Below are 27,680 nucleotides of genomic sequence, written 5' to 3'. Positions count from 1 at the left end.
CCGCGTGACGCCATGACGTCACTTCCGGGGCGGGCCGCGCCGTCGCTAGGAGACGTGGCCCCGCCCCGCGCGCGCCGTGACGTCAGCGACGGGAGCCGCCGCGGATCAGCTGGCGGCGGCCGCCGGGTCCGGCTTCGCGGGGACTGCGGCAGGTAACATGGCGGGGACGGGGCCCGGCGGCGGCGGGGATCGGCCGGCCCCGGCCCCGCGCCCGCCCCGGCTCCGTCCTCACGGCCCTTCTCCGCAGAGCCCGCGGCGGGGCCGGCGCCGCCATGGGGGAGCTGTTCCGCAGCGAGGAGATGACCCTGGCCCAGCTCTTCCTGCAGTCCGAGGCCGCGTACTGCTGTGTCAGCGAGCTGGGCGAGCTGGGCAAGGTCCAGTTCCGCGACGTGAGTGTCCGCCGCCCCCCGCGGGGAGCGCCCGCCGCGCCGGGGGCCGCGGCTGCTCGGGAGGGGGTCCCGGGGGGGTCCCGGCGCCGCCCGCCCCGCGCTCCCGGGGGGCGCCGGGGCCCGGTTGGCCGCGGCCGCGCTGGGGGTGTCGCTGAGGAAACGGCTCTGTCTCTGCAGCTGAACCCGGACGTGAACGTGTTCCAGCGTAAATTCGTGAACGAAGTCCGGAGGTGCGAGGAGATGGACCGGAAGCTCAGTACGTTTCTCTCGGGTCCTGAGGTGCCCCAAACGCGGGAGCTGCCACAGAGAAAACCCGGCGCGGGCTGAGGGCGCCGGGCGGCGGCGGGCACGGAGGGGCCTCTCCCCTCTGTCCCGCTGCCCCGGGCGCTCGCCTCCCGCCCCAAGGGCGGCTCCAGCCAAGCGACATGGGCTTGGTCGGGCCTGGGGGGGTTACGGTGACACTTGGACATTGAAGTGTCTTTTCAGTTAACATCAGGCCTGTCTCCGCAGGGTTTGTCGAGAAGGAGATTAAAAAAGCAAATATCCCCATCATGGACACGGGTGAAAACCCAGAGGTGCCTTTTCCCCGTGACATGATTGACTTGGAGGTAATGATGCGCCTTTAGACTCAGAGCAGTGTTTGACCCTGGGCGGGAGCAGGGGAAATGAGCCCCATGGGTAGAATTTAGCGGCAAAGCTGCATTAACGGTTGTCCCCGGGTGTCACTTGACGTGCCAGCTCGCCGCCGGACGTTGGGTTGATTCTGGCTCATGAGTGTTGTTCTGCTCGTGCGTTATCCCCATGTGGTTGGAAGTGGGAGTACTTCAGAGGAATTTCACCCATTTAAATGAGTCAAAGCCTGTTGGAACCGCCTGGTTTATGGTGGGTCTGTGTTAAGGTTTGTGAGGGTTTTTAATGCTTTGAAGATCACTGTGTAAGTGCAGCCTGTAAAAGACTGGCTGAGTGTGGAAAGTTCCGAGTTGTGCGAACAGAACGTCACGGATCTGGGTCTGTGTGTCCCGGCGGGCCGAGACGCGTCTGTCATCGCAGGGAAACCGCGGGGGGACGGGAAGCATCCTGCCTGCTTTCTTGTTTTAATAGATTTAACAGCATTTATTCATGGAATTGCTTTAACTGCTTTTTCCTTCTTTTCACATCTTGCAGGCAAACTTTGAAAAAATTGAAAATGAGCTTAAAGAAATCAACACAAACCAGGAAGCTCTGAAGAGAAACTTCTTGGAGCTGACGGAATTAAAATTTATACTGCGTAAAACTCAGCAGTTTTTTGACGAGGTCAGAATACCGGGGGCGGGTCAACACTTGGGGAGCTGGTTCTTCTCCAACAGATGATCATTTTTATTCTCAAATGTATTTTTAGTTGCTGTTTGGGGCAGCAGGGTCATTTTTATGCTTTGTTTAAGAAAGCTTCTCAAATTATTTTCCGTTTTTCATGCAGTACGCCGAGCTATCCATGATTTACCTCTTGGGATGTTGGTTTGGGTTTGTTTTAGTTAAGCAACGGTTTGTCTAAAAATTGCGAAAAATAATTAAGATGCTAGTAGTTTTTAAAGTGGATTGACAGACCAAAAATTCGGTGCTGCAGGGAGCACTTCATCGGGTGAGAGCTGCTTTGGTACGCAAGCAGGTGAACCCTCGTGCCTCCCTTACGCAGAGGAGCCACAGTCAAGCTTAATTTCTCTTCAGCCTTTGAAATGTTGTGTGGAGATTACTCATTAGGGTCATAATACAAAGTCCACTGAAGTAATAGATTATTTATTTATTTAATTTAATTGAGCCTTTGATCAAACCCTGAAGTTTTCGGAGGGAAGCTCTGGAGCAAAGCTGCCCTGTAAAATCTTGACCCTTTTGTCCAGCGCCAGCTGGGCTGGCGACGGGCAGCTCTGTCACTGCTCCTCAGGTTGGCTTCTCGGATGTCACCCATGATTCAGACAGAAAACCTGCGTGGGAGATGACATAATCCTCCGTTCTAAAGCTTAACTTGCCCAAAGTCTAGGGAGTGTTTCCTCAAAGAGCTCCTCCATGGTTTTTAGAACAGCGAGGACGTGGTTTCCCTGGGTACGTCCCGTTTCCTCTAATCCAAGGATTTGATCAAAGAGTTCCTAACGGATACGGCTTCTGGTGTTTGCAGAGGCTGTGATAAAGTAGAGCTGGGCTCCTGCAAGCTTCGGACCGTTTATCTAACAGTTTGGTGTCGGGTTTTTTGGCACAGGACGGTGCCTGTTCAGGTTGTTTCTGTGCCAACACAAGTCTTGGTCACTGCTGACATAGATACTGCTGCTAGCGTGATCAGCTGATTGGTCATGGGGTTGGTTTCAGTACAAAAAACATTGTCTTCGAGTGTTGAATGTTCACTCCCAAGCGTCTCCTTGGGCAAGCAGCGTTAGCCTGATAGCCTGTTACTCAGCTGCATTAGGGTGCCGGTGCCTGCTGCGGTGAGCAGAGCCAAGCACAGCTGGCGCTCTGCGCTTGCTCACTGACTGCTGGCGAGAGCTGCCTGCTGCTCTGCTGCAAGCAGAGCAGGACCGTGCTAAATTTAAAGATCAAAACCAGTTTTCTCAACAGTCTGTGTCAGGTCACCCCCAATGGGGAGCTCACATCAGACTTAAACGAACTGGCCACAGAGTTTAGATGATTTCAAGCCTTGTGCAGCCTCTGCTCTTGTCCCCAAGTGGCGAGTGCTTCAGTTCTTCATGCTGCTGTTTGCGCAGTGCCTTCAACACTTGAAGACTTCAATGACCTGTAATTAAGACTGTGTTATTCATAGTAATAAGTTGCACAAGGAATGGCTCACTCTCCAAATTTCCTCACGCTTGGCATTTGCTCTGCTGCCCAGTTTGGGCGCCGGGGGAGGGAGGATGGCCACGGTTTGTCACTTGTTCTCCATGTGACCGTTCTAGCCAAAGCAGCCATTTCTTGTTTCAACAGACCATGTTGATGATTATGCTCCTTTTCTCAGTCTTCTTGTCTTTGCTTATGAAGAACAGTATGAGCTGGAGAGATTTCTCTGAAAGTTTTGCCTAGAGTGTGAGCGTAAAAGAAGACTGGAAAAGTAATGGTTAATGGCATGCAGTCCCCTGTCTCTCCTTCCTCTAACTCTTCTCACCATCTGCTTTTTTCTGTTTGTTTTGCATCTGTCATTTCTGTCTGGGCCCTGGGTTAATCAGTTAGAGGGTGAAATGAATCCTTTTTAGTTCTTGTGAAAATTGATTTTTGTTCTGTTTGTGAACTGGAAGGGGCTTGAATTGTATGGCCTTGGGTGCAGTGATCCAGAGCAGAACTCTAATCAAGATCAGAGAAAATTAACCTTTTTTCCAGGCCTTGAGATTGCTGATCTGGGTGAACAGTAAGCAATTTAAAAATGTTGAATAATGAAAAGTCTGCATTCTGATTACTGCCGTGCAGATGCTTGGGTTTTTCCAATCCTGAATGACGTGATGTAGTGAGAACTCCTTCACAACAACGGGGATATTTCACTTGCTGCTGGTGAAAGCTCTTACTCGCAGCAGATTTCCTGGAGCCTTGTTTCTCTGCGCTGTAGCTGGACAGCTCTTTCATTTCCACGTAGTCTCTCATTTTTAAAATTTCTGTTAAATCCTATAGCGCCGCTGTAGTTACCCTTCCAGCAGAAGGAGCTGATGTTGCTCCCTTTCTAGAAAGGGTGTGAGCAGAAATCAAAGCAGTTGAGAGATTAATTTAAAGAACGGAGGGATTTGTTATGCAAATAATCCTTGTGTAAGAAAGCTCTTGTTTAGTAAAACTGGTCTAGGCCAAATTTATTCTAAGCTGCTTCGTTTGGTAACTTCAGCCGCTCTAATCAGGACTCGCCTTTGTTTTCTGGTGTCCTGGATGAGGGATGCAGAGCCCCAGAGGGTCGGAGGGCACGTTCAGCGTTTGTAAGAATTACTTTCTCAAGGGAGGCGGATCCAAAGTTTTGACGTGTGCTGTCCTTGGGGTTTTTTTTGTTTCATACGCTAAAACGTGGTGCACCTCACAAAAATTATCCCGGAGAGTATCTTGATTACTGACAAATACAATACAAGCCTCTCAAAATTGTAACTTACTGTTTTTGAACACCCTGAAATCCAGATGTCAAGTGGTCACTGGTATGTTTGGTCTGTATGTTTTGTTTTGGGGCTACCGACTTTTCTTGTTTTGGTTGTGTTCTCTATGAAGCAAAATTTTGATTCAGTTTTTGATGTTGCAACAAGTTGCCTTAAGGTTGAAAGGATCGGAAATTCTTCCTGTTGGCTTTTCAAACTAAATTAAGGGCTCCCTTACTTTTGTAACATCTGTGAGCTAAAGCAAGTGTGTGTGCAAGCAGTTGAGCTGCGCTTGATGTCAGCCTTGCAAAGACTTGTACACGGTAAATGCTTTTATCTGACGTGCAAGTAAAATGTGGAGCTTTTCACTAAAATTATGATGCAACTATTGCACAAATAAACTATGGCCGAGTTATTAAACTTACGACCTACTTTTGCAAGGCTGCGCTGTATGTGTGCATGTGTTTCAACGTCTCCTAGGGTCAAACTCTACCTTCAAGTGTGTTTTAGCAGGTTCCCTTGGTAGCTCTGTGGGGAAGCTCTCCCGCGTTCCACCGAGGGTAGAGTTTGACCCCCTGTTTGTGCTAAGGGGCTGTAATTTTCATCATTTCATTATATAAGCTGCAGAGGTAGAAATAACTGTGACGTGGGATTGAATGAAGTGTGAAGATGGTGCACAAGGGGGTGTGATTTGAGCATCCTTCTGGCTGAACTGCTGGCACTTACAAGCTGTATTCCCAAGAATTTTAGCCTGCAGGTTAGTTGCAGTGAAGGACAGTATAAACCAGCCTCCTGTTTTGGTGCCTGGCTGCTCAGAAAACGAGCGACATGGCCAGACTGCGCCGGGCGACGCCTCTTACGTGCCTGGCGATAGGTGCAGTGATTGGGGATGGAGACCCTGGAGAACGGAAAGATTGAAGCCGAAGGCATGTTTTTAAGCTGCAAGTATTGTGTGGTCTTCCAAAGGGAGAACGCTGTAAAACCAGTAAAAAAAAAAATGACCATCCAGTCCGTGCAGGTTCTGTTGCCGGCTCTGATGTACCTGCTGGGGCAGGACGGCCCCGGTGCCAGCTCATCCCGCTGAGCGAGGCGCTGCCTGCCGCGGGGCGCTGGCACCCGCAGGGCCCGCAGCGCCGGCACCGGGGCTCCCCAGGGCACGGGCTGCCCGGCCCAGCTGCGGGACTCGCCCAGCGTCGCCCTCCTGTTCCGCAGAACGAGGCTCCGGCTGCGGCAGGAGCGAGTGCCGCTGCCCAGACTCCGCTTGGAAACGTCCTTTGTCTTCATTAACGTGCAGAAAGCGCCCCAACAGTGCGAGGGGGAGTCAGCTTCTACCTGCACGTTTGTCCCTGTTTAAAATCCAGGGAAAGATGGGAGTAAAGTCTGTCACTGTTTTCTGCCATGAAAAAATGGTTCTTGGGAACATCACTTGTATTTAAAACTTGATACTTTTTTTGGAATTCTGCCTTTCTTCAGACTTTTACATCCCACAGCCCGTTTGTTCTGTGGCAGCAATCTTCAGACTGTTCTTGTATGGAAGCTTTGCTGAGCCATTCCACTTTTCCTCTTGTTTTTCTCCTTCCTTGTGTGATTCTTGCTGTCTTTTCTATCATCTAGTTCCTCTTTCTGCTGTCTTATGTTTGTTCTTTCTTTTTTTTTTTTTTTTTTCTTTTTTTGTCTCCCCAAACTATCTTCTGGTTCCTCATTCCCTGCATGCCACTAACTAGTTTCATTAGATATTAATTGATTTGTGAATTCAGGCTGAATTGCATCATCAGCAGATGGCGGATCCAGACCTGTTGGAGGAATCCTCTTCGCTCCTGGAGCCAAGCGAGATGGGAAGAGGTGCCCCGCTGCGACTCGGGTAATGGCAGTTGGAGCTTCCCTTTCCCCGGCCTGCTCGGCCCGCGGGACCCGCAGGGGTCTCGGCCTGGCTGCAGAACCTTCCAGACTGGCACGGCGGGCGGAGGAGGGCTAAAGCTAGCTGTTGGTCTCTGCTCTTGTCCCGTGGACATTAACTTCCCCGTTCGTAGTGGGCTTCACACATTTCTCTGCACAGAACGCTGCGCTGGTTTGTTCCTCGTACGTCTGTTGCTTTTTCAGATGTTCTGGGCTCTCGCTGCTTTGCTGACAGCAGTGACTGCTGTGGGCACGTGGTGCTCAGGGGGGAAAAACTGAAAATCCTCTTTATTAGCTCCTCCAGGCTGTCGTTGCACGTGTGTGATGCTTTGTCTGGACGTTGGGGTTTGAACCGGTGAGGAGGAGCCGTGACCTCGCCACGTGCTGTGCCAGGGGCTGTGGAAACGGCGAGGAGCAGGCGTGGGAACTGCACCTCTAAGGGCATTTGTTTCTGCTTTAGCCAGTGATTTGGTTTTTTTTCAATAGATGATTTCATTCTGTTCAAAGACCCAGCTGGTGCTGCAGTGCACTTGGTTTTGCTGTGGTTTTATCTCTGTTTTAGAGCACATTCCGTTTTGCTTAAAGAACTAATTTTAAAACAGGGTTCTAGAAGCTTTCAATCCGATGCTAAACTCCGTTGCCATCGGCGTTTTGGGTGTCGGGTGGCGCGTTTTTTGGTGCAGAACCTCCATTTATGCCTTTGCCTTCGCAGGTTTGTGGCTGGTGTGATCAACCGCGAGCGAATCCCCATGTTTGAGCGGATGCTGTGGCGGGTGTGCCGGGGGAACGTGTTCCTGCGCCAGGCGGAAATCGAAAACCCCCTGGAGGACCCTGTAACGGTAAAAGGGGCTGTCGTTTACAGCAGCCAAAGTCTCAGATGTGTAAGAGGACCCAGGGTCTGAAGACTTAAGCCCCCATCCCTCTGTGAGCTCCGTGCAGGCGAACATTTGAGTTGTGTCCCTCCACGGCACCTACTTGCCGTCTCTGAGGCTTGAGTGACAAATGTCTTCCCATTTTATTAAAGCAAACGTAGTAGGATGGATGGTGAATGCTGTTGGAAGGCAGAAAAACAACTGAAAATTCGGACTGCAGTGGGCCATAGTTGCTTCTCTGGCCCAAACTGCGAGTGCAGCTCTGTACACAGCTCTGGGCAAGCGCTCGTCCTCCTGGCAGAGGCTCTTCGGGCCTGTGCAGCGAGTAACATCTGTGGCTCATCTGCTCTGAGCTTGCTGATCAACGATTTAAACACCCACCTGAGAACTGTTGGCTTTATTACAGATATAAATCATAAGTTGTGATCGGGCCTGTTTTTACATTCAGTGTCCCCAAATCAACGGAGAGTGCCCAAACTCGGGGGACTCTTGCTCTTAGGCGGTGAGGAGAGAGGCAGGTGTGGGCTGCCCCGGAGCAGAGCCTGCGGAGCTGGAGCCCGGTGACGGCCTCTGCTCCTCACAGAGGGCTGTTCTCTTGTCCCACCGACTGCTGGTAGTTGACCTGTTGAATTATCTGTCTGCTAGGAGAGACTTTGTTCTTATTGTGCAACACTTCCTTAAATTGAGGTTACACCTAGTGTAATTATTCTTGAAATATTATGTTAAAATTTCCGAAGTAAGGTGGAACAATAACTTGTCAACAAATGCAGGAAAGGGGACCTGGCTGCCAACATGCAAACAGCTGTGCAAAGAATGTGCCGTGGGCCTCCCTGGAGAATGGGGGTGGTTAAACTCCGCCTTATTTTCATTCACTCTTTAGCGTTTTGCTTGGGTCCATAGGCGAGCTGACCGCAGTACGTGCTGATAAATATTTCATTGCACCCCTGTTCTTTTGGAGGTCTTCCCAGGCTTTCCTGTTTGTCCTGTTACGTAGAATAGGTAATAGACAGTCTGGGGCGTTTTGTTTCAGTGAACACAAGTGCAGTTGTTGTGTCGCCAGGCTGAGGAGGTGGCTTCCCTTCTGACCCTCCCAGAGGCCTTAAGGTACATTCCTACTCACCGTGCAGGTACGGGCTCTGCGTGTGCAGGTTCAGAGGAAGGGAAGGCAGAACTCTGTGGTCATTTGCTATGCTGCTGATTTCTGTAAGTAGCTGAGCTACTACAGCGCACTCTTTCTTCTGTTCTAGGGGGATTATGTGCACAAGTCTGTGTTTATCATCTTCTTCCAAGGCGACCAGCTGAAGAACAGAGTCAAGAAGATATGCGAAGGGTATGAAAGCCTCACAGCTGGGCAGCTCTCTCATACGTTTGAAGCACATTGGCATGACTTAATACCAATATTTTTCAAGTCCTTATTTCACAGTGACCGTAGCAGGACATATTTTGGCAGCAAATGAAACGTCCCATAAGTGGCTGAAACATTTTACAGTCAAAGTAGCCGCTCCCCAAGCCTGTAGTGCTCAGAGGAGATGACTGCTTTGCTGGAGAATGCCTGAAAGCAGGAGAGCTGAAGTGTCGACTCCCGGACAGACCCAGTGGGGTGTGGGGGGGCGATAGTCTGACAGGGGACACCACCAGGGGCGGCTTCGGGCAGCAGCTGCCTTGGCCTGATAGCAGCACCCTGGTCTGGGATGGCTGATCGGCTCTGGGACGGCGCCTTTCAGACACTGTCAGTGCAGGGCGCTGAGGATTTTCTCCCACTTCCATTTTCCTAAGCGTTCAGCTTCTGTTTTGGCCTAAAGCAAACTTCTGTACCCACTTGATCTAGAGGCTGAGCTCTGCTTGGCAGTCTTTGCTGATCAGATACTTCTCTTAAGGTGCTTCTTGCTTTATTTCTGTGTTCAGGCTCAGCCATCTGTTTCCCTGACTGATTGATCTTCTTTCCATCTTTGTTACTAAGGTGGCTTGCATGTCTTTCAGATTCCGTGCCTCCCTCTACCCATGCCCAGAAACCCCCCAGGAACGGAAGGAAATGGCTTCTGGTGTCAATACCAGAATTGATGACCTTCAGATGGTAAAATAACCGGGATCGATGCCCTTTTTTCTTTTTTTCTTTAATAATATAGTTGGATCCTATTAAAACAGCAGCATTTTTGGCCCTATTAGATCACCACATTTTCAGCTCCGGGGGCTTGAGACAGCAGCTCAGCAGTGCAGGATGTTTGGCAGCTGCTCAGGTGTTTTCTTTGTCAGGTTGAGGCTGGTGAGGTGGTTTGATCCTTCTGGAGGGCCGAGCAGTTAATTCTGTACATGTAAGTACAGCGTCGACTGAACTGCATACCAGGGAGCCGAGAGGAATATGCATGTGTAAGGAGATACCGTGTTTTCCAGCTCTGAAAGTGTGCTTGTATAATTGCCTGTTTCGTCTGCAAGAACTTTGAAAACGTTGAAACTTATTTCCAAGTTGAGATAACAGTGCTGTTCTTTTTTCTGCCTGTCTTCACATTTTTGCGTTGTGCTGTCCTGAAGAGCCCTCTGCTTTACAACTAATCTCTTGTGCAGCAGCCTGAGCACTGGCAAAAAGTGATCAGCACACAAATCTACTGGGTGGCAGCTCTGAAATAATCGATGCTTGCTTCAAGGAAGAAAGGCGATTTGTTATAATTTAGAAAAATTTCAGGGATCGGAGTTAAAAAAGGAGAAAAGGTTCAGAAACTAAAAGGGAAAAACGGTTGAATTTGGACTGCTTATTTGATACAGCTGGGAGCTGGGTCGTGCAGCTGTTTAGCAATTTTAAAGTAGACAAGGACTCAGAAGCAAATGAACTAGTAGGGTTCAAAACTGCATGTGCCCTGTGTCCTCGCTTTCCCTCGAGTCTAAGACTTTCCAGTCTGGAAATGTGACTTGGCATGAGTTCGTTATGTTCCAGTTGGAAAACACCCTCAATAGAAAACACTTTCTCCTTTTGCCTTCAGTAAAAACATCTTTCATTGCAACCTTTGTGTTTTCTTAAGGCAATATACACCTCACTTGGAGAACTCTGCTCTGCTCTTTTAACCTGGGTGGAGGAAAAAATGTTCTCTGTGGTCTCTGAACAGTTCACTGTTTGAGATACCTGACCCTGAGGTTGGAGGAGGAGAGTAGTCAGACAGTATCCCTGGGAAGAAGCCTTAAAACCTTTTAGCAGAACTAATTAATCTGGAGAGTAAAAGCCCATATTGCAGGCATGGGATGGGGGAGAGGGCTCACCCATCCGTCTGCCGTCCTCGGGCGGGTGCGGCTCGTCTCCTTGGTCAGCCCGACTTCTCTGTGCTTTGAGTTTAGGTCAGTGATTTTTGCCTCATCTTTATCCTCCTTCTCTGTGAAAGGTGCTGAACCAAACAGAGGATCATCGCCAGAGGGTTCTGCAGGCAGCTGCTAAAAATATCCGCGTGTGGTTCATCAAAGTGCGGAAGATGAAGGCGATCTACCACACCCTGAACCTCTGCAATATCGATGTGACGCAGAAGTGTTTGATTGCTGAAGTCTGGTGCCCTGTTGCTGACCTCGACTCCATCCAGTTTGCTCTCAGGAGAGGCACCGTGAGTAACCGCTGCGCTGCCCCTGCCTGCTGTCCGAGCAGGCTCTGCTGGTGGCAGACCCAGCCTGGATTAATTGATTTTTCCGAATTGCGAGTCTCCGAAACCCATCCCTTTGGGCTGTCTGAACCACAGGGGGCAGGTCATTTAACAGGCAGCAGTCGGGGCTTGTAGATAAACTTTGTTCCAAATACGTTGTGTAAGGCTTTAAGTTCTGGAAAATTCTGTCACGGTGAGGCCTTTTCCTGTGTCGGGCACTTGGTTAACCTGGCCGGGCTTTGTAGCCCTGCTGTTGGGCTGTGAGGTGGAACCTCCTGAGAGGAGCTAGCCAGGATGTCAGCAAGCTCGCCCTCCGCTCGGACAGACAGGGAGTAGGGTTGCATTTCTTTAAGTTCCTCCATTTGCTGTTTTAAAAAACCAAACCCACTCTTGCACAAGTTTCTCGTCTGCCCTAATCAGTGTTCGTCCTTCCCAGTGCTTCTCCTCCCGCTGTGCAGAGAGGAGAGCAGTGGGAACTCGGCAGCCTTCCTCAGCTGCTCCAGTGGTTCCCCACTGTGCAAGCACCCTGCGGAACGCGAGCTTGGAGTATTCCGAAGGCTAAGGGGGAAGGAGGGTTTCACTCTGTCATCCAGTGCTCTGAGGGTGGGTTTTCTATATTTTTTTTTTTTTTTTTTTAAAAACAGGAGCACAGCGGATCCACTGTCCCATCTATTTTAAACAGGATGCAAACCAGTCAGACCCCACCAACATACAACAAAACTAACAAGTTTACTTCTGGCTTTCAAAACATTGTTGATGCTTACGGCATTGGAACATATCGGGAAATAAATCCGGGTAAATTCATACTTACAAGAGTCCAGTATCTCAATTTTCTAGTCATGGTGTTTTTCTGTATTGTCTGTCCTGTGTGAAAATTTCTAATAGACAGTTAACACCTTGCAGAAGCGAAGGGGAAGCTTGGGAATTATAGTGCTAAACGGCAGAAATTGCAGTGTGGGAAATCTGGGCTTGCCGGAGGACGGGCCCCTAGGAGTGTCCCCTTTCCCCTTGCAGCGCCGTACACGATCATCACCTTCCCCTTCCTGTTTGCTGTGATGTTTGGAGACTTTGGCCACGGAATCCTGATGACTCTGATTGCTGTCTGGATGGTGCTCAGGGAAAGTCGTATTCTGTCGCAGAAGAGTGACAACGAGGTACGTGGCCGGTCAGGCTGGGCTTTGCCTCTGAGGCCAGGAGCTGCAGCGGGGCTTCCTGCCAGCCCTCCCCTGCCCTGGCAGCGCCCCTCCACCTCCCCTCCGCGGCTGAGCAGCTGTGGGCCACGCACTGAGTAACATCATGTCCTGGTAGCAGTGAGTTGCTTCGGTTTTCCGCTCAGAAGTTTATAGGAAATGATTCCTTTTTGGTTTTTTTGTACTAGATGTTCAACATGGTTTTTAGCGGTCGATACATCATTCTGCTGATGGGACTGTTCTCCACTTACACCGGCCTCATCTACAACGACTGCTTCTCCAAGTCCCTGAACATGTTCGGCTCCTCCTGGAGCGTCCGGCCGATGTTCTCCAAAGGCAACTGGTCGTGAGTAGATGTTGGTGACTAGATAGTGGCGGTGATGAGCAGATGACTGGCCTTTCCCCATTGTCCTCCCAGTGCAGCAGAACAAAACCTTCTGAACTCAGTCTCAAGTAGAATTGGAAGAGGGGCGTAAATGCGGTATCTGTCAAGATTCAAAACAGCTTTTTTGTTTTTACCAGAAGACTTGTGGAGATGCAGTTTAGCCCCTTTCTCCTCACAGACAGACCAAGATTCCTGTCCCCTGCATCTTTCTTCCTTGTAGCACCAGTAATAGGTCAAGAAACAGGTTTATTAATCTTTCGAGATAAGTCAGGACCAGGCAGGACCCTTAAAGATCTCTCAATTTGAGACGCTCCTTCTCTCACAAGGGAGGAGTGTCGTTAGTTTTTCCAGGACGAGGGCAGCGTTGCTTGTGTTAAGGTCTGTGTGATGTGCTTACACCCGAACAGAGACGCCCTGCTCGAGAGCACCCCCCTGCTCCAGCTGAACCCCGCCATCCCAGGGGTGTTCGGCGGGCCCTACCCCTTCGGCATCGACCCGGTAAGAGCTCTCCCTCCTCTGCTCTCCCGTTCACTGCGGAAGGTTTCCCCGGCCCAGGCATTCCCTTGGCAAACTCCAGCAGTGCAGGAAATACTCCTGAAGGATAAAATCAGTTCGGTCCCTGTTGAGACACCACATTCAGGGTAGAGACTTGTCCTCAGGTCTGTTAAAGGCTCTTTCTAACCCGCAGCATTTTAATCCAGACTTGCCAATCACTGTATGAAGTTACTTTTTTACCTTGGGAAGAGTTATTTATCTCTTTTTTCCCAGTCAGTTTTGGGAATGCAGGTTTCCACACAATCCCATCATTTTGTGTCTGCCTACATCAATAACGCTGCTTAGAACATTTGATACAAAACTTAGGTGTGTTCCACATTAAAGAGGGAGTGCAGAAAATCAGAACTACGTGTAATTACTCATTTAAATGGGTAGATTTTTTTTTTTTTTTTTCCGTCGAGGATACGGTGCCCTTTTTGCTGTAACTTTTGCCTGCCATAAAACCAAGCACGGTTTGATTCCTGCTGTGCCATGGGGTCGGGTGCTGCAGGACAGAGTTCCGAGCGGGGAAGGTTGGCTGCTCGTTTCCCTGAAAGATCCATGTGACAGACAAACCTTTAACAAAACCTGCTCTTACAGCCGAATACTTCCTGGATGGTTAAGGGGGAACATTTTCATTCTCCTCTGTTTTCCTTTGAGTCGGCGTTTGGCTGACTCGGGCTTGTTTTTCACAGATTTGGAACATTGCCAGCAATAAGCTGGCCTTCCTCAACTCCTTCAAGATGAAAATGTCTGTGATTCTTGGCATTATCCACATGCTCTTTGGTGTCACACTGAGTCTTCTCAACCACATGTAAGTGCTTTGCTGTGTTTTTCTGATGGCGAGGGCAGCTCCTCCGGGTGTGCTGTGCCTCAGCTCGGGATGCAGGAGCCTGGGGGGCTTCACCCCCCATGGACGGAGGGGTGGGATGCGGGCAGAGCCGCTGCAGTTCTCTTCCAGAGACACTCTTCACCTCCTCTTTAACAGTTTTTGCTCTGTGTATGCCTCGTGCTAACCAAATGTAATATTAAACTCTTCTCTTTCTTCCTGTAGCTATTTTAAGAAGCCACTGAACATATACCTTGGATTTATTCCAGAAATGATTTTCATGTCTTCACTGTTTGGGTACCTTGTTATTCTCATTTTCTACAAATGGACAGCCTATGATGCTCACACGTCAAAGGATGCACCGAGCCTTTTAATACATTTTATCAACATGTTTTTGTTCTCCTATGGTGACACCAGTAACAAGATGCTTTATAAAGGGCAGGTGCGTGCTCTTGCTAGAATAAGATCAGACACTTCGTGATATTAGAGTCCTTCGCTGACCTTGTAATAATGGTAATTGTAGTCAACCATAAAACTTTTTTTTTTTTCCTGTGATAAGAGGAAATGTGGCACCATTTCCAAAGCCTGACACTATGTAACATTGAAGAGGGAAGGAATAACCCCCATACCGGGAGTTAATGTCAGATTGGCCATGATCAGCTGCGGCCCCGGTGCGTTTGCATCCAGATTCACAGTGGGAGGGGATGAGGAATGTTGTCCTGCATCTGCAGTCGGGTGCCTCTAAGCTCAGCTGACGCTGTCTCCTCCCAGCGCTATCAGACATCTGCCAAATTCTCCTTCCCTGCAGAATCTGGTAGATTTTTCCCCAGTCTAACGCAGCACCAGCATCACCTGCTGCGTGCGGCCCGAGGAGCTGCGGGCCGGCGTTGAGCACAGCATGTCTGCTGTTCCCAGAGAGGGACGCAGCGAAGGGGCCGCGGGCGCCGGGACCTCGGTCGCTCGGTGCTGCGTGAGGCTCGTGCTGGGTTTTGTCTGCTTGTCTGAGCACGAGCTGCCACTAAACCATCTGAGACCTGTTTCTTTTACAGCAAGGGCTCCAGTGTTTCCTTGTGGTGGTGGCGTTGCTGTGTGTGCCCTGGATGCTGGTAGCTAAACCCCTGGTCCTTCGCCATCAGTATTTAAGGAGAAAGCACTTGGTGGGTGACTCCTCTTATATTTTCAATATCCAAACTCGTTATGGTTGAAAAGCTCTGTCTCCATCCTGATCTTGGATACGTAGGTTCACGCTGCATCGTGACCCGTAAAACGTTTTTGCATGTTCCTGGGCACAAGGGCAGGTGTGTTTTACTGGAGCCAGAGCATCGCCTGCCTGCTCCTCAGATCCTGATCCGTATCAAACCTGCTTTTAAAACCTGTTGTGTTGGTGATGATAAAAACAATGTCTGGCTTGGGCTTTGTCAGCTGGTCTAGGAACAGTGTCTTACTGGTTGCTGGGTGCACGCCTGTGCCTTCGCTAGGCTGACAGTGTAAAAGAGATGTGAGCTTAATTGCCTGGCAGGCTTATCAGCTACTTTTGTTAAAGCAGTTTGGATGGTAAAAAGTTAACAATTAAAAGGAACAAAAATTGACTTACGCAGTTGTTATGTGCGAGGTTGTTTTCTGGGGTACTCTCTAGGTTTCCATCTGTACTGTAAAGTATCTTTATATAAAATGCAGGAACCTGGCACACGTGCACTGAGGATACTTGAAAATTCTCCCTGCATGTATGGCAGACAGCTTTTAGGATGTTAAGCGAGTCAAAGATCAGTTCAGTTAAAGACACTCCCTCTCCCTTCTCTGACCATCTTTCATCCTCCCATGTCCCCTCCATTCGTCTCCCTTTCTCTTTTTGTTTTCTTCCTCCTCCCTTTCTTTTCTTCCATTCACTATCAGGAAGGGCAGCCCGTGGAGGCCCAGGTCAGCCCAGTCCCGAGCGAGCAGGCACTAGAGGCAGCAGCGGCTGCAACAGTGAGTGGATTTAAAAATCGCCTGATGGACTTAAAGATGGGAGTTGGCTTTCTATCTAATTACCAAGAGAGCATGGAATGTATCTGAATTTCATAAGTGAATGACAACCGCACCTTTAGGGTGAAAAACACTTTCTCTTGGAAAGAGCAAAGTTCAGCAAAATTGATACATTCTGGAAGAACTACCAGGCTGAAGGATAATAGTTATGTGTGACAGAATGCAGAGCCACTTCTTTGCAGGAGTCTGCTGAAATCAGAACCTGCAGAGCAGCACAAGAATACCTTGCTACCACAGCCCCCCAGGTTAAGTTCCCCTTTTTTTTGCTTTTCTTGCATATTTGTTTAAGATAGATTAGGATCCTTCTCAGTGAAGCATTTCTGTTTGCATTGTGTGTTCCCGAACACCATGTTTATGTGACGGCCTCCCAGCGACTTGGTATCAGTAATCACGGGATTTTTGACACCTGTGCCCTTGTAGACACTTTGACTTGAAACTGTTATAAAGTGGTTGTGCACAAGTAAGCCTCCCGGTGGCAGCTCTTTCTGTTTATTTGTGTCTAAACCCATAGACAGCCCTTTGCTGCCAGAGCTTTCGGGGCAGTGAGCATTGCAGCAGCTCCCGGGCTCGGTCCCTTCCCCAGCTGCGTATTTCAGCTTGGTTTGAGTCGTGAGTGCTGCCTGTGGGACGAGGCAGGTAAATCTCTCGGGCTGTGTGAAGCACACTGCCCTCTCCACGTGTCAGAGGCACTTCGAGGCACTTCTCAGCTGTTGGCCATTGAGCAGCCTCCCAGAAATGTCAGAAATGAGAATGGGGCGTTTGTGCATCATCCCTCCAGCACACGAAGTGCATCTCAGCACCAGAAGCTGTGAGGGAAGGTCTCCGAGTGAGGTGTGGTTAAAAGTATAAAGCAAACAATTAGAGCTTCTGGAGCTGTGTTTAGATTGGATCATTTACAGAGAACAAATACAAGTCGAGTGTGAGGGAGAAGCTGCAAAAGTGCAGATTCACACAGGCTAGAAATATGTCAACAGAGTTACTTGTAATGTTTCAAAGGTGCTGAAAATCCTAATAGAAACGTTGTCTTAAAGGTTGTTTGTTTTTTTTTTTCATTTTATCTCTATTTTCAGAGCACAAATGTCTACCTAATTTGTTGTTAGAAACCTAACAAAATGTTTAACTCACATCTGGCATTTTGGGCACATTTGTAGTGCAGCCAGAAATAAAAGTAGGGTTCTAAGAACCAGTCAGTAAAAGCCCATGGAGCAGGCGCCCGGCTGGAGCGCCCGAGCCGCGCGCTGTGGGACGGGCAGTCACGGGGCCCAGGGCCCGGGGTTTCCACACTCATCCCAGTCTGCCCAGTTTAGCCCGTTCCCTGCCGTGTCGCGGGTGTGACGGCTGGACGCGGGGCTTTTCTCTCCCTGGGCAGCGCCTCGGATTGCCTCTCTAGGGGTGTCAGACTCGCAGGTGTTATTTTACAGTCCCTTGGATCAGTTGTGAACGTTTTCTGTCTTGGGAGCCTCTGAGGGAGCTGGAAATGCGGCTGCACAGCTCAGAGCCGCGGGCCGGGCGGCTGCACCCTGTGCCCTCCTTGTCCAAGGTGTTCACGATGTGCAAAGGCTCTGCCCGAGGGCGCTGCCAGATGGTCCCCGGGGCCTGCATCCCCCGTGTGGAGGGGGAAGCAGCCCTAAATCGGATCTTAACGCTGCAGCGAGTCACTTGTCAAAGGAGAGGAGCTCCCGGCCCTCCCAGAGTTTCCACAGTTTGTAGATGATTCTCTGTTCGGAGCGGAGCTGCGGCCGAGGGTCAGATGTGGAGTGTCGGAGCAAATGGCTATAAAAGGAACTGCTTGCTCAAGGTGGCATTTCCCAGTAGGGGAAGGTCTGATCTCCCCCGTGGGGCTGCTGGGAGCACACGTGTGTGTGTGTGTGTGTGTGTGTCCGTGTCCGTTCCGCTTCGCGCTCCCCCTGTGTGACTCCCCCGTTTCCAGCCGAGTTGGTGTTTCAGTGCCTGTCCCAGAGCTGCTGGGCACACGTTGCTCTGTTCCACGTCAGTGCCAGCAAATGTCTGCTCGAGAGATGTGCCTTTTATTTTACTTAGGGTTACGATCGCTGTGTAGAAACGTACCAGTTACTCATTCAGACAGACGTTTTTTTCCCAGCCCTAGCAGGAATCAGCATCTTTCCCATCCAAGCTGGGAAATAGAATTGTACAGCTGGCTTAACCTGGGCCTTAATACTTAACGTTTTGTTTTCTTCTGTGAGCTGCTGCTGCATGTGGAGTCATAAGAACCACGTGCTTTTGCAGTAAAACCCAAACAACACTCTGCTCCTTCTTTTTCTGCACGTTAGGGAACGCACAACTTCGGTGGGATCCGGGTGGGCAATGGACCAACCGAGGAGGATGCTGAGATCATTCAACACGACCAGTTATCCACCCACTCCGAGGAGGGGGAGGAGGTAAGTGCCCGGCCGCCCTCGCTCAGGGCAGCGCCCGGGGGCAGACCGGGCTCCGTCTGGGCTCTGTTTAGGGATTTCTAGGCTGTTTAAATAGCAGCATTTTCAGTGAAGTGTTTCCATAGCAGTTTCCGTACAGACTCTCCCTCGGTCATTCCCAGGACTCCAGAAAAAGCAGGATAACTTGCATAGAAGGGGAAACGTGGCTCTGTTTGCCCCCCTTAAACAGAGCAGCCGTCTGGGCTGTGCGGGGGGGGCAGGGGGAGCTCTGGCCCTCCCCGCTGCTCCCCTTGCACCCCCAGAGCCCGAGGGCTGTGTTTCTGGCAGCGAGCCCTGGCCTGCGTGTTCGCTCTGAGCCCCGGGGTTGCGCTGCCTGCTCTGCCTCGCTCTGCTGGAGCAGACAGAGGAGCCTCTCGGGGCAGTTGGGGCGTTTTCCCGTGCCTCCGAACAACTGCGGCGGCACCTGCGCTCCGCGCGCGCCCGGGCTCTTACTGCTCCACGCTGTCGTGTCGAGGAGGGAATTCTTGACTCTGTTCATGATTAATGCTGTGATCGAGACCCTGCACTAAATGTAAACTTATGTTTTCAAGCCTACGGAGGACGAGGTGGTAAGACTACAGCCAGCTTTGCGTTAATGTGTATCTGGACCATTCCCCATCGGTGTGCAGCACACGCTGAACCAAACGTGTTACGTCACCACATCTTGTTTCCCAAAAGATCTACCTTCTTACATGTCACTGGCATTTTTAATTCTTCATGCATACATGCCCATTAACAGGCCTTTAATTACTTCATCTATACAGCTTGTTTGTCTCATCCCCTGTCTGCAGATCTCTCTTAGTTTACCTGGAAAGCTGTTAAGCTGGAAGTCTGAATCTGCAAAGTTTGCTTTTAAACTTCTGAGGAAATAGTCTCGTTTGCCTTATGCTGTGTCTTTGGTAATTCTGCACTGAAACAAAGCCTTTAAAGACATTTTTTCCCAAACTATATGCAATTTTAAAGATGATACTAGCTGTTTCCAGTCAGCAGATAGAGAGAAAGCAGCCCAGTTTCGTGCAGTTCAACACCTGAACTAACCAGTGTCTTTCTGTGAGAGGGAAGCTCTGCTCTGAGAAACTGCTCAGTCACACACACTTGTACCACGTGCCAGTGTCAAGGGAAGGGTGTTTTAGGGATACTCGTGCAGGGTTGATCGTAAGTTTCAGCACTATCAGGTAACCAATTTGATTACAAAAAATATAAATGCCACGAAATTAGAGTAGCTTCACAACAGTGACACTGTTGTAAACTGTGCTGGAAGTGGTTTTGCTTAGAGATCTGTTACGCACGGGTCCGTGTAGAACCGAGGGGGTGGGAACAGTGTGCTGGTGTCCTGTTCATTCTGCGTCTCGCTGAACACCGAAAAACATGTAAAACTACAAATACCGTGCCACGGCAGTCCTGCTGGTTCTCCCACTCCCCAGCATAGTGGTAACTCTCCAGCAGTTGCACAAGGCTGTAAATTGTCATTGTTTAAATATTTATCACGTTCCATTTACTGCAGACTGACTTGGGAGGCAGTGCCCTTCACTGGGGCAGGCTCTGTTAAAGAACTTCGCAGTTCACGTGCTGTGGAGAAAGAATTAGGCTTTTGACAGCTAATTTAACTTAATTGTTTGAAATATTTATTACCCTGAATATACTAGGAGAGAAATACGAATATAAATAGCTTTCTGTGCATGCTTAGAGCATTAGTCACTTGATGTATTTAAAACATCATGTTCACTTAAACGCGAGCAGTTTCTGAAGCATGGATTAAATCCAAGATGTAGGGAACGCTTCCCCAAGATGCAAAATAAGAAACTGTCCTACAGGGCAGACCCCCTTATAAGTTCTTCTTTTTATTACTTCAGAAAATTACCAAGACACAGAGACTTTGCCAGTGAATGCTGCACAGGTGTGACTTTTCCAAGACTGCTTTATGCGTTATTTTTGCTTTCCAAAAGGGCAGGCTCGCAGCTTGCAAAGTGCTGTTGTTGATCCTGTAGCAAAGGTACATAGGCAGTATCGATTTGGAATACTGTCTCCTTTTTTGTGGTGATACCTACAGTTTACGGGTGAGTTCATACGAATACCACCTTGTTGCTGAACAGTCTTTTCCTGGCAAAGTCCATGGCTGAATTTGGAATATCTTACTTTCATATGTGTGAATGGGAAAACACCAAGGTTCAAGTGGCAGCAATGAACTATTGTTTTACAAAACCTAGCAAGACTAGAGAATTTGGTTTTTGTGTATAAAGCTGACATGGTAACCCAGGAGAAGACGGTGTCAGTGCCCCTGCTCGCAGCCCGGGCAGGGCTCTGCGGGCCGGCCGGGCCCCGCCACCCGCGCGCTCCCAGCTCCCCCTCTCCTCTCTTCTCTCGGCAGTTCGACTTCGGCGACACGGTGGTGTACCAGGCCATCCACACCATCGAGTACTGCCTGGGCTGCATCTCCAACACGGCGTCCTACCTGAGGCTCTGGGCGCTCAGCTTGGCCCACGCCCGTGAGTGTTCCGTGCGGAGCCGAGGCCGGGACCCGTCTGTCCTGGGCGGGCGCGGGGTGAGAGGCAGGAGGTGGCTCTGGCAGCTCGGGTGCCCGTGCCAGAGCTGTGCGGGCAGCGGCTGGGAGGAACTGGGTCTGCGCACCCGCGTCCCCTCGCACGGCGCTCTGCTGGGAGGGGGGATGGACCTGAGGGCACTGAGCAGAGACCCGCGGGGCCAGGGCCCTGCCCTGCACCGTGTGCCACGGTGGGAGGCAACTCCTGACATGCTCGGCTGCCAAAGCTCTTGTCCCCCTTCAGTTTTCCACCTCGTTGTAGCGGGAGTTTGCGTGATTTCAGTTTTTGCTTTCTAAGCTGTGACACCCCCCTCTTGCTGAACGCTCTGAAACGAGCCCTCTTCTCCCCTTTCAGAGCTCTCGGAGGTGCTCTGGACCATGGTGATCCACATCGGCCTCAGCGTGAGGAGTCTGGGCGGGGGCTTTGGCCTCTTCTTCATCTTTGCTGCTTTCGCTACCCTGACAGTAGCAATTCTCCTGGTCATGGAGGGGCTGTCGGCTTTTCTCCATGCTCTTCGCTTGCACTGGTGAGTCACTGGAACGTGCAGAAACTTCAGAGCTCCTTATAGCAAGAAAATTAATGTTGCCTGGAGTATGCAGGAATGCCATCTCCTAGAAAATTGTATTGGCCCGTACACAGGAAAGCCAAGGCTGTAAAATTGGGGTAGTGGATAATACGAAGCCAAGATCAGCAACGTTCAGACGTGCTGGAGTACCACAAATCTGCCCACACACATAAACGTCCTACGGCAGGCGTGCTCTGACGGCAGAAAGTCTTCAGAAGGGTCGGAGATTTCAGTCTTGTTTTAGTGAAACACCACTCTCTCCTGGTGTTTCCATAAACCTTGCTTAGAAATTGTGGAGAGTGACTGATCTCTGCTTAAAAATAAATTAGCCTAAAGCTTTGAACAGTGGGATGGGGAGGTCGTGCGAGACGGACGAGCGTGTTTGTGGTTTCCAGTTGGACTTTCTCGTTCCGTCTTTTGGTCTTTTGCCTGGTTCTGATGTTTGTTTTCCTTAGTGTGCAGTAGCTACTGATCGCAGTTTCCTTCACGTGCTCTTGTTGGTCTCTGTACGACCTTGCACTGAGCAGGGGCAGCTCTGCCCGTGCTGCGCGACGGCCGCTCTGACTTGCTGGGCTCACTGACTGGCAGGTGCCGCTGTAGCCCCTTCCCCGTGGTTATCAAGCTCCCGTGTGTGCACCCGGCCAGCAAACAAGGAATTACTCGCTGGAGTGCTCATCGCTTCCTCCGCGCCCGAGTACAGACAGTATTCCAGAGCTTTGTGTTTAAGTGCTCGCTGTTCCACCTCGGATCCTCTGGTTAGTGCGCTGGGGGGGTCACGGGAGCAGCGTGGGTTTGGCTCCCCGAGGGTTCTCTGCAGCCTGACGTGCAGCAGAGTACGTCTGCGCCTCTGCAGAGCTCGGGTCGCTGCCATCTCTTCAGGCGGCGCCTTCCTGGCGGGTCGGGAGAACAAAGTGAAGCCCCGTGAGCTTCACAAGGGCTGTTCTGTCGTGCTTAAATGGGGAGAAAAGGTTGTGAGCCCTTTTAGAGAGTGGTTCTGTAAGTGAAAAAGGAAGCCGGTGTCTTTTTTTTTTTTTTTTTTTAAATCAGCCTTTCTGCACTTCTGCTCTGCTTCTGGGGAAGCAGAACTTTGTCCCCCTGCCCTGTCGGCCGCAGCCCGCGGGGCGCAGGCCGGGGTGTCCGGGGTGCCCGGGCCCTTGGCCAGCCCTGTGGCTTCGCCCGTGCTGGAGCCGAAGCCATCTTGTGCCGAGGGAGCGCGGGGGGGGCGCTGCTGGAAATGGCTGCGGGAGGCTGCTTCTGCTTTTCCTGGCATCCAGCCTAGAAACCGTCATGGCAGTCGCTGGAGAGCTGGTGCTGAGTGGCTGATGTTCCCTCATCCTGCGTCAGCGCGGGAGGAGGAGCCCCACAAACCCTGCCTGGGCCTGGCGGGGCAGCCGGGGGGGCTGAGCGGGTCCCTAACGCCGTGTCTGCTGGGTTCCAGCTGCAGTTCCTTGTGAATTAGTGGATGTTCAAAGCCTTGCTGCTCTGGGCGGCAGTGCTGCGTGGCAGGTATCTGAGCGATAGCAGACAAACAGTTCTGAACGGCTCTTCCTCGTGGCAGCTCGGTGTTCTGGTTGAACCCGAAGGGATGGGCTGAGATAAGGCGGCGCGTTTCTCTGGGGAGACCTGTCTCGTGTTAATAACCACAAACTGCACTGAGAGATGCTGCTCAGAGCCCGTGGAGCCAGTGGGAGCTGGAGGCTGCAGTTCAGCCAAGAGCTGGCGTTTCGCCTTGCCAGGCTGTTTCTAAAGCTTGGTTAAAAAATTGTCTGGAAATGTGTTGGGGAGACGCGTGTCACTGAAGCAGCAGATCCCAGCTGGGCCTCGGCAGCAGGCGCGTGGGTCGCTGCGGCCCTGCGGAGCCGGGCAGGGCGCTCGCGGGGGAGCTGCAGCTCTTGACAAAGTCACGGTTTCCCTACACACATGTTCCAAACTTGTAAAACTCTAATAGACATTCTCTAAGAGAAAATCTGCTCATGCTTAGAGCCTGAAAAGCAACTTTAAGGCAATTATTTCAGACTGCAGGTAACCTGTTCCAATTATTTGGGGTTTGTTGGATTTTCGTTATCGCAGCGGAGAGGAAGGCACCCGCAGCTGTTCAGCAGAACACACTGTTAACATTCCTTTTTGGTTCTGAACACAAAATCAGGATGTTTCTGATGGTAGGTGTTCCTGTTTTTAGAAGGAGGGAGGGAGGGTCAAATATAGCTGTCCTGGGAGGAGCAGATTGGATTTTCTGGCTGTGGGAGAAGAGTCACCTATCAGGAATTCTGAAGGTGTGGGTGGTTCAGCCTTCCTGGGAAGGAGGGAGGATTTAGCATGTGTCTTTCTGGCAGGGGAAAAAAGCACAGATTGTTCCATGTGCTCTGCCTATCGGTCCCAAATGAGGAAGATTTATTTTGTGCTTTTTCAGAAAGCATGCATTCTTCCAGCAGGCTGGGGCGTTCTGGGGCGGAGGAAGGACTCCGAGTGCTGCCAAGGCTGCGGGCGTGTGTATGTGCGGGAGCTCGGTGCCTCTCGGTGCCCCACGTCTGTGTTAACTCCTGCTGTAACAGTGCTCCTCAGAAAGAGCCTGTTCGCTTTTCAGTAGCATAATTTGACATGAATGTTTAGATTAAAGTACTTTACCTTTTTTTAAGCTAGTCAGCTCTTCTAGTGTGAGCAAACAGAGACTTTGCCCTAAAGGAGAGGTTTGTAACTGGATTCAAAGTAGGGTCCCAACATCATGGGTTGGTGCAGGAATACCGTCTCTGTGGAGCTGTTTTCCTGTGTAAAGCAGTATTTTAGGCTCAGTTTTAGGCCTGATTTGGAACCAGAAGCTGCTCTCCCTAGAACATGTCCCAAGCCAGGCCACAGGGTGGGTGGCAGTGGGTGCAGCACAGAGCGAATGGGGTTAATTCAGAGCGGGGAGAGGGGGGGCTGTGCCGCTCTCTCGCTGGTGCCAAACCACCATCGTGAGGTCGGGGGTTCAGCCCCGGGGTCTGGAGCAGCCCGAGCACGTTGTGCAGCCTCGGCTCTGGTTACCCAAGGGTCTCAGCCCGTGTCTGTCAGCGTGGGCCCGTGGGTCCCGGCTGCCCGTGGGCCCCTGGCAGTCGTGGGGGGCTGCGATCCTCAGCTCTTGCTGAAGGTTCTGCCCCGGCTCCCCAGCGCGGGCACTCGGTGACTGTCGCGTTGGAAAATCCACGTCCCTGCAGTCCAGTGATCGCTTTGGCTAATTATTAATGCAAAAAAGCTGAAGAGTGGGTTTTCTTTAACTCTGACTGCCAGAAAGCTTCCTAGTCTGTTTATTTAGTGTAGCGCTATCTGCCTGGTGAATCCTTCTGCAGGACCTGATCTCTGATGGGAGAAGTTCAGCAGTAGGGCTGGTGCACGGCGGCCTGCCCCTAGAGAAGGACCTTGGATTCGGGGTGTTACTGGAGACAGTTGCAGAAGCAGCACAAGAACACTTAAGCCATGATTATTTGGTTCAATAAATGTTTTCACTAGTTCCTTAACCCTGCAGCAGCCTCTGCTCGAGCTTCAGGCATCCAGTTGTGGCCAGTTGTAACCGAGTGTGTCCAAAAGGAGCTTTCAGATGTCAGGGCCAGCTGGAACGGTTAATCATCAGGGTTAAAATTTCGTTTACAGTGGGTTCTGTGTGACTCAGATACCCAACCCTCCGCCTCTTATTTCCCTTTGCTTAGAGAATAGTTCCTTAGTCACAGGATACTTTGGAGATTATCAGGGTTCCTGAAAAACTGGAGCGTGTTGGCAAGGAGCCCTTCCTCCCACACGGAAAATCCTGCTCATCCCAGGGATTCCTCTGCAGGGAACTCTGCGTGTCTGCAGGAACAGGCAGCAGCAGAGCAGAAGCTGTTTTTCTGGACGTTTCCCTCTGAGCTCTGTTGGGAAATCACTTTTTTGCCAGCTGAAACAGCAGCATCTCTGGAGTTCGCTGTGATTCCTGATTTGGAAAAAAAATAATTCAAGTCTGCCTTCTTGCGCTTCGTAAAAATACTTGTTAAACTGTGTTAAACTGCTCCGCAACTTGCTGTCGCTTGATTCCTTCAGAGACTTTGGTGTTTGGATCACGCAATGGAAAGTGTTTCTCATGAGGCTCGTGAAACACGGTGCTTGTTTTCACTGTGAATCATGGGATTATTTTTTTCTTTCCCTATTTGGCTGTTGCTGACCACTGGACAGTTAATTCTTTTTTTAAACTGGGTTTATTAGGGGAAGGAGGCAAACAAGGCTAAGTTAATGTTCAGCTGGAGACAACAGGCACAGCTCTAGCTCAGCAGTGGTCACGGGGATGAACCAACCGTGCTGAAGCAAATAAACAGAAGTGGCTGATGGAGGAAATCCGAGCATCGCACGGCTGAGGTTTGCTCTGGCTAAAATGAACTTCAGTAACGAGATTTTACCGGAAATGCTCCGTGCTCCCAGGTGCTTCTCTGTGTCACCCCCTGGGAGCCCTCTGGGTGCCCCTGGGGGTGGGATCGAGGTACCTGAGAGCTCTGCTCCGCCGCAGGAACATCAAACAAACGTGGGTTTGTGCCAGAGACACGCTACATTATAGTATCACTTTTTAAAGCTTTATATTTTTTGTAGTCAATAATCATACTTAATGGAGTTCTCGCTAATTGCTGACTCCTGTCCGAGAGCTGCCTTTGTCATGGACAATCGCTCTTCCCTCTCTTGCAGGATTGAGTTCCAGAACAAGTTCTACACTGGCACCGGATTCAAGTTTCTCCCCTTCTCCTTTGACACCATCCGCGAGGGGAGGTTCGACGACTGACGGCGCCTCAGCCCAGGCACTGTCAAACGCCCCGTGTTTGTGACTAGTCCTCTCCCCTGTGTCTGAGTTGCATGTGACCTTCCCGTAGTGGAAATAACTTATTGCAGCACCCTCGAGTGTTACCGTGGCTTTGACATTCTTGGGTAACGAGTGACACTGGATCAAAGAAACTTTTTGTTCCTTAAGTTTACCACTGCAGATAGTTAAGTGCATGAAGTTCCCGAGTTTGGTGTGTGATCGTGTATCCTCGTGTTGTGAATTCCCTGGCAGGCTTAGGGGGCCCAGTGGGAGATGCAGCTGTGGCTGAGGGGGCACACGAGCACGTGGAGAAAAGGTGCAACAACTTGAGCTTGCACAAAGCTGCGCAGGAAGAAGAGATTATTTTTTTTTTTTTAAAGAAAGTTTCACCTGTGGATCCTACGTGTGTCAGCCTCAGGTTATGAGCAGTGAGTTGACAAGCCAGGGTGTGCAGGAAAGGCTGTTCTGTTCCCCCCGGAGAAGAGACGCTCCGTTAACTGGGCCCTGCAGGCCCCGTGTCCCCCCCGGGAGGCCCCTTGCCCCTCATTTCTGGGGGCAGGGGGGTGCAGGGGTTTGGTGCCCAGCTGCGGCCTGGGGTGGGATGGAGGCGGGACGAGCCAGGGTGCCAGCGGTCCCTGGTCCTCGCAGGCAGCGGAACTTCTTGGGTTTCTTGTTTTCAAAGGCAGGCCGGGGGCTGCAGAGCCCTCCAGGCGCAGCCCGGCAGCGCCCGTGCGGCCCTGGGGGCGCCGGGGGCAGCATTTGCACAGGCCGAGGGCCCCGGAGGTTCCTCACGGGCGCTCGGGGCTAAGGAGCCCTTGGAGGGGGGGGGGACAGAGGCCGAGTCTTGCCAAAACACCCCGGGGGCAGCGGAGCCCCCATGCCAGGTGGTTGCTGTGGCTTTTTCTCCCGTGCAGGTCGTGGATCGTCTCTTGCCCTCAGCTGGCTGTCGGGGGGGGTGGGGGGGTTGTGTGTGTGTAACTCGTGTTTAATTCTCCCAGCGCTCCGAGGTGTTTGTGTAGGAACGACCCGAGGAGGGCCCGTGTGCGGGGCCCCGGCTCTATGTTCGGGGGGGCGGCACTACGGGTGGAATCGAACGTGCCGGGGGGGCACAGGGACCCCCCCGCCGTGGAGCGCGTTGCAGACACTCGCTGTATAAATTAAACCAACTGCACCACCGGCACCGCGACCCTTCTCTGCTTCCCCCGCGCTCTCTGAGGGGGCTTGGGGGGGCCCCGCGGCCCTGTCCGGGCCCCGAAACCTGCCGGGGGGGGCAGCTGGGACCTTCCGCCGCCCTGCCCCGGGCTCCGGTCACCCGACACCGGTCCGAGGGCGTTTGTGAAACGGGGCGGCAGGACCGGGCCCGGGCTCAAACGTCTCTGCCTCGGGGAGTCCTGCGCGCTGAAGCCTGCAGCCCCCCCCGCTGAGCCCCCCCAGCCTCGGTGACCCCCGGGAGCAGCGGAGCCCTTCGGCCGGGATGGGCCTTGTGTGTCCCCCCCCGAGCCGCAGGGACGGGGTCATTGAGGGGGGGGTTGGTTGGCGATTATTTTTGA

At 51.4% G+C, this 27,680-nt stretch overlaps 1 protein-coding gene across 7 annotated transcripts; it reads left to right on the top strand.

Annotated features, from left to right (window-relative positions):
- Window positions 1–36: 36 nt before the first annotated feature.
- ATP6V0A1 (ATPase H+ transporting V0 subunit a1) lies at window positions 37–26,503 on the top strand. Of its 7 annotated transcripts, none has more exons than XM_074926607.1 (23): window positions 37–152; window positions 248–389; window positions 567–645; window positions 900–997; window positions 1,554–1,682; window positions 6,229–6,311; window positions 7,059–7,185; window positions 8,466–8,548; window positions 9,199–9,292; window positions 10,587–10,799; window positions 11,480–11,630; window positions 11,850–11,989; window positions 12,214–12,371; window positions 12,818–12,908; window positions 13,640–13,758; window positions 13,999–14,215; window positions 14,823–14,930; window positions 15,667–15,741; window positions 18,090–18,197; window positions 18,785–18,802; window positions 20,602–20,719; window positions 21,128–21,299; window positions 26,019–26,503. In XM_074926607.1, exons 2-23 carry the CDS (start codon window positions 273–275, stop codon window positions 26,110–26,112), a joined length of 2,592 nt encoding a protein of 863 aa, XP_074782708.1. In that variant the 5' UTR covers window positions 37–152; window positions 248–272; the 3' UTR covers window positions 26,113–26,503. The 7 variants fall into 7 exon arrangements, with proteins under 7 accessions (XP_074782708.1, XP_074782706.1, XP_074782711.1 ...); XM_074926605.1 differs by having other exon boundaries at window positions 6,208–6,311; XM_074926610.1 differs by lacking the exon at window positions 15,667–15,741.
- Window positions 26,504–27,680: the final 1,177 nt, after the last annotated feature.

The sequence above is a fragment of the Athene noctua genome, chromosome 25 (genome assembly GCF_965140245.1).
Source record: "Athene noctua chromosome 25, bAthNoc1.hap1.1, whole genome shotgun sequence".
In the NCBI taxonomy this organism is placed as follows: Eukaryota; Metazoa; Chordata; class Aves; order Strigiformes; family Strigidae; genus Athene; species Athene noctua.
This window is presented reverse-complemented; position numbering and strand designations above follow the sequence as displayed.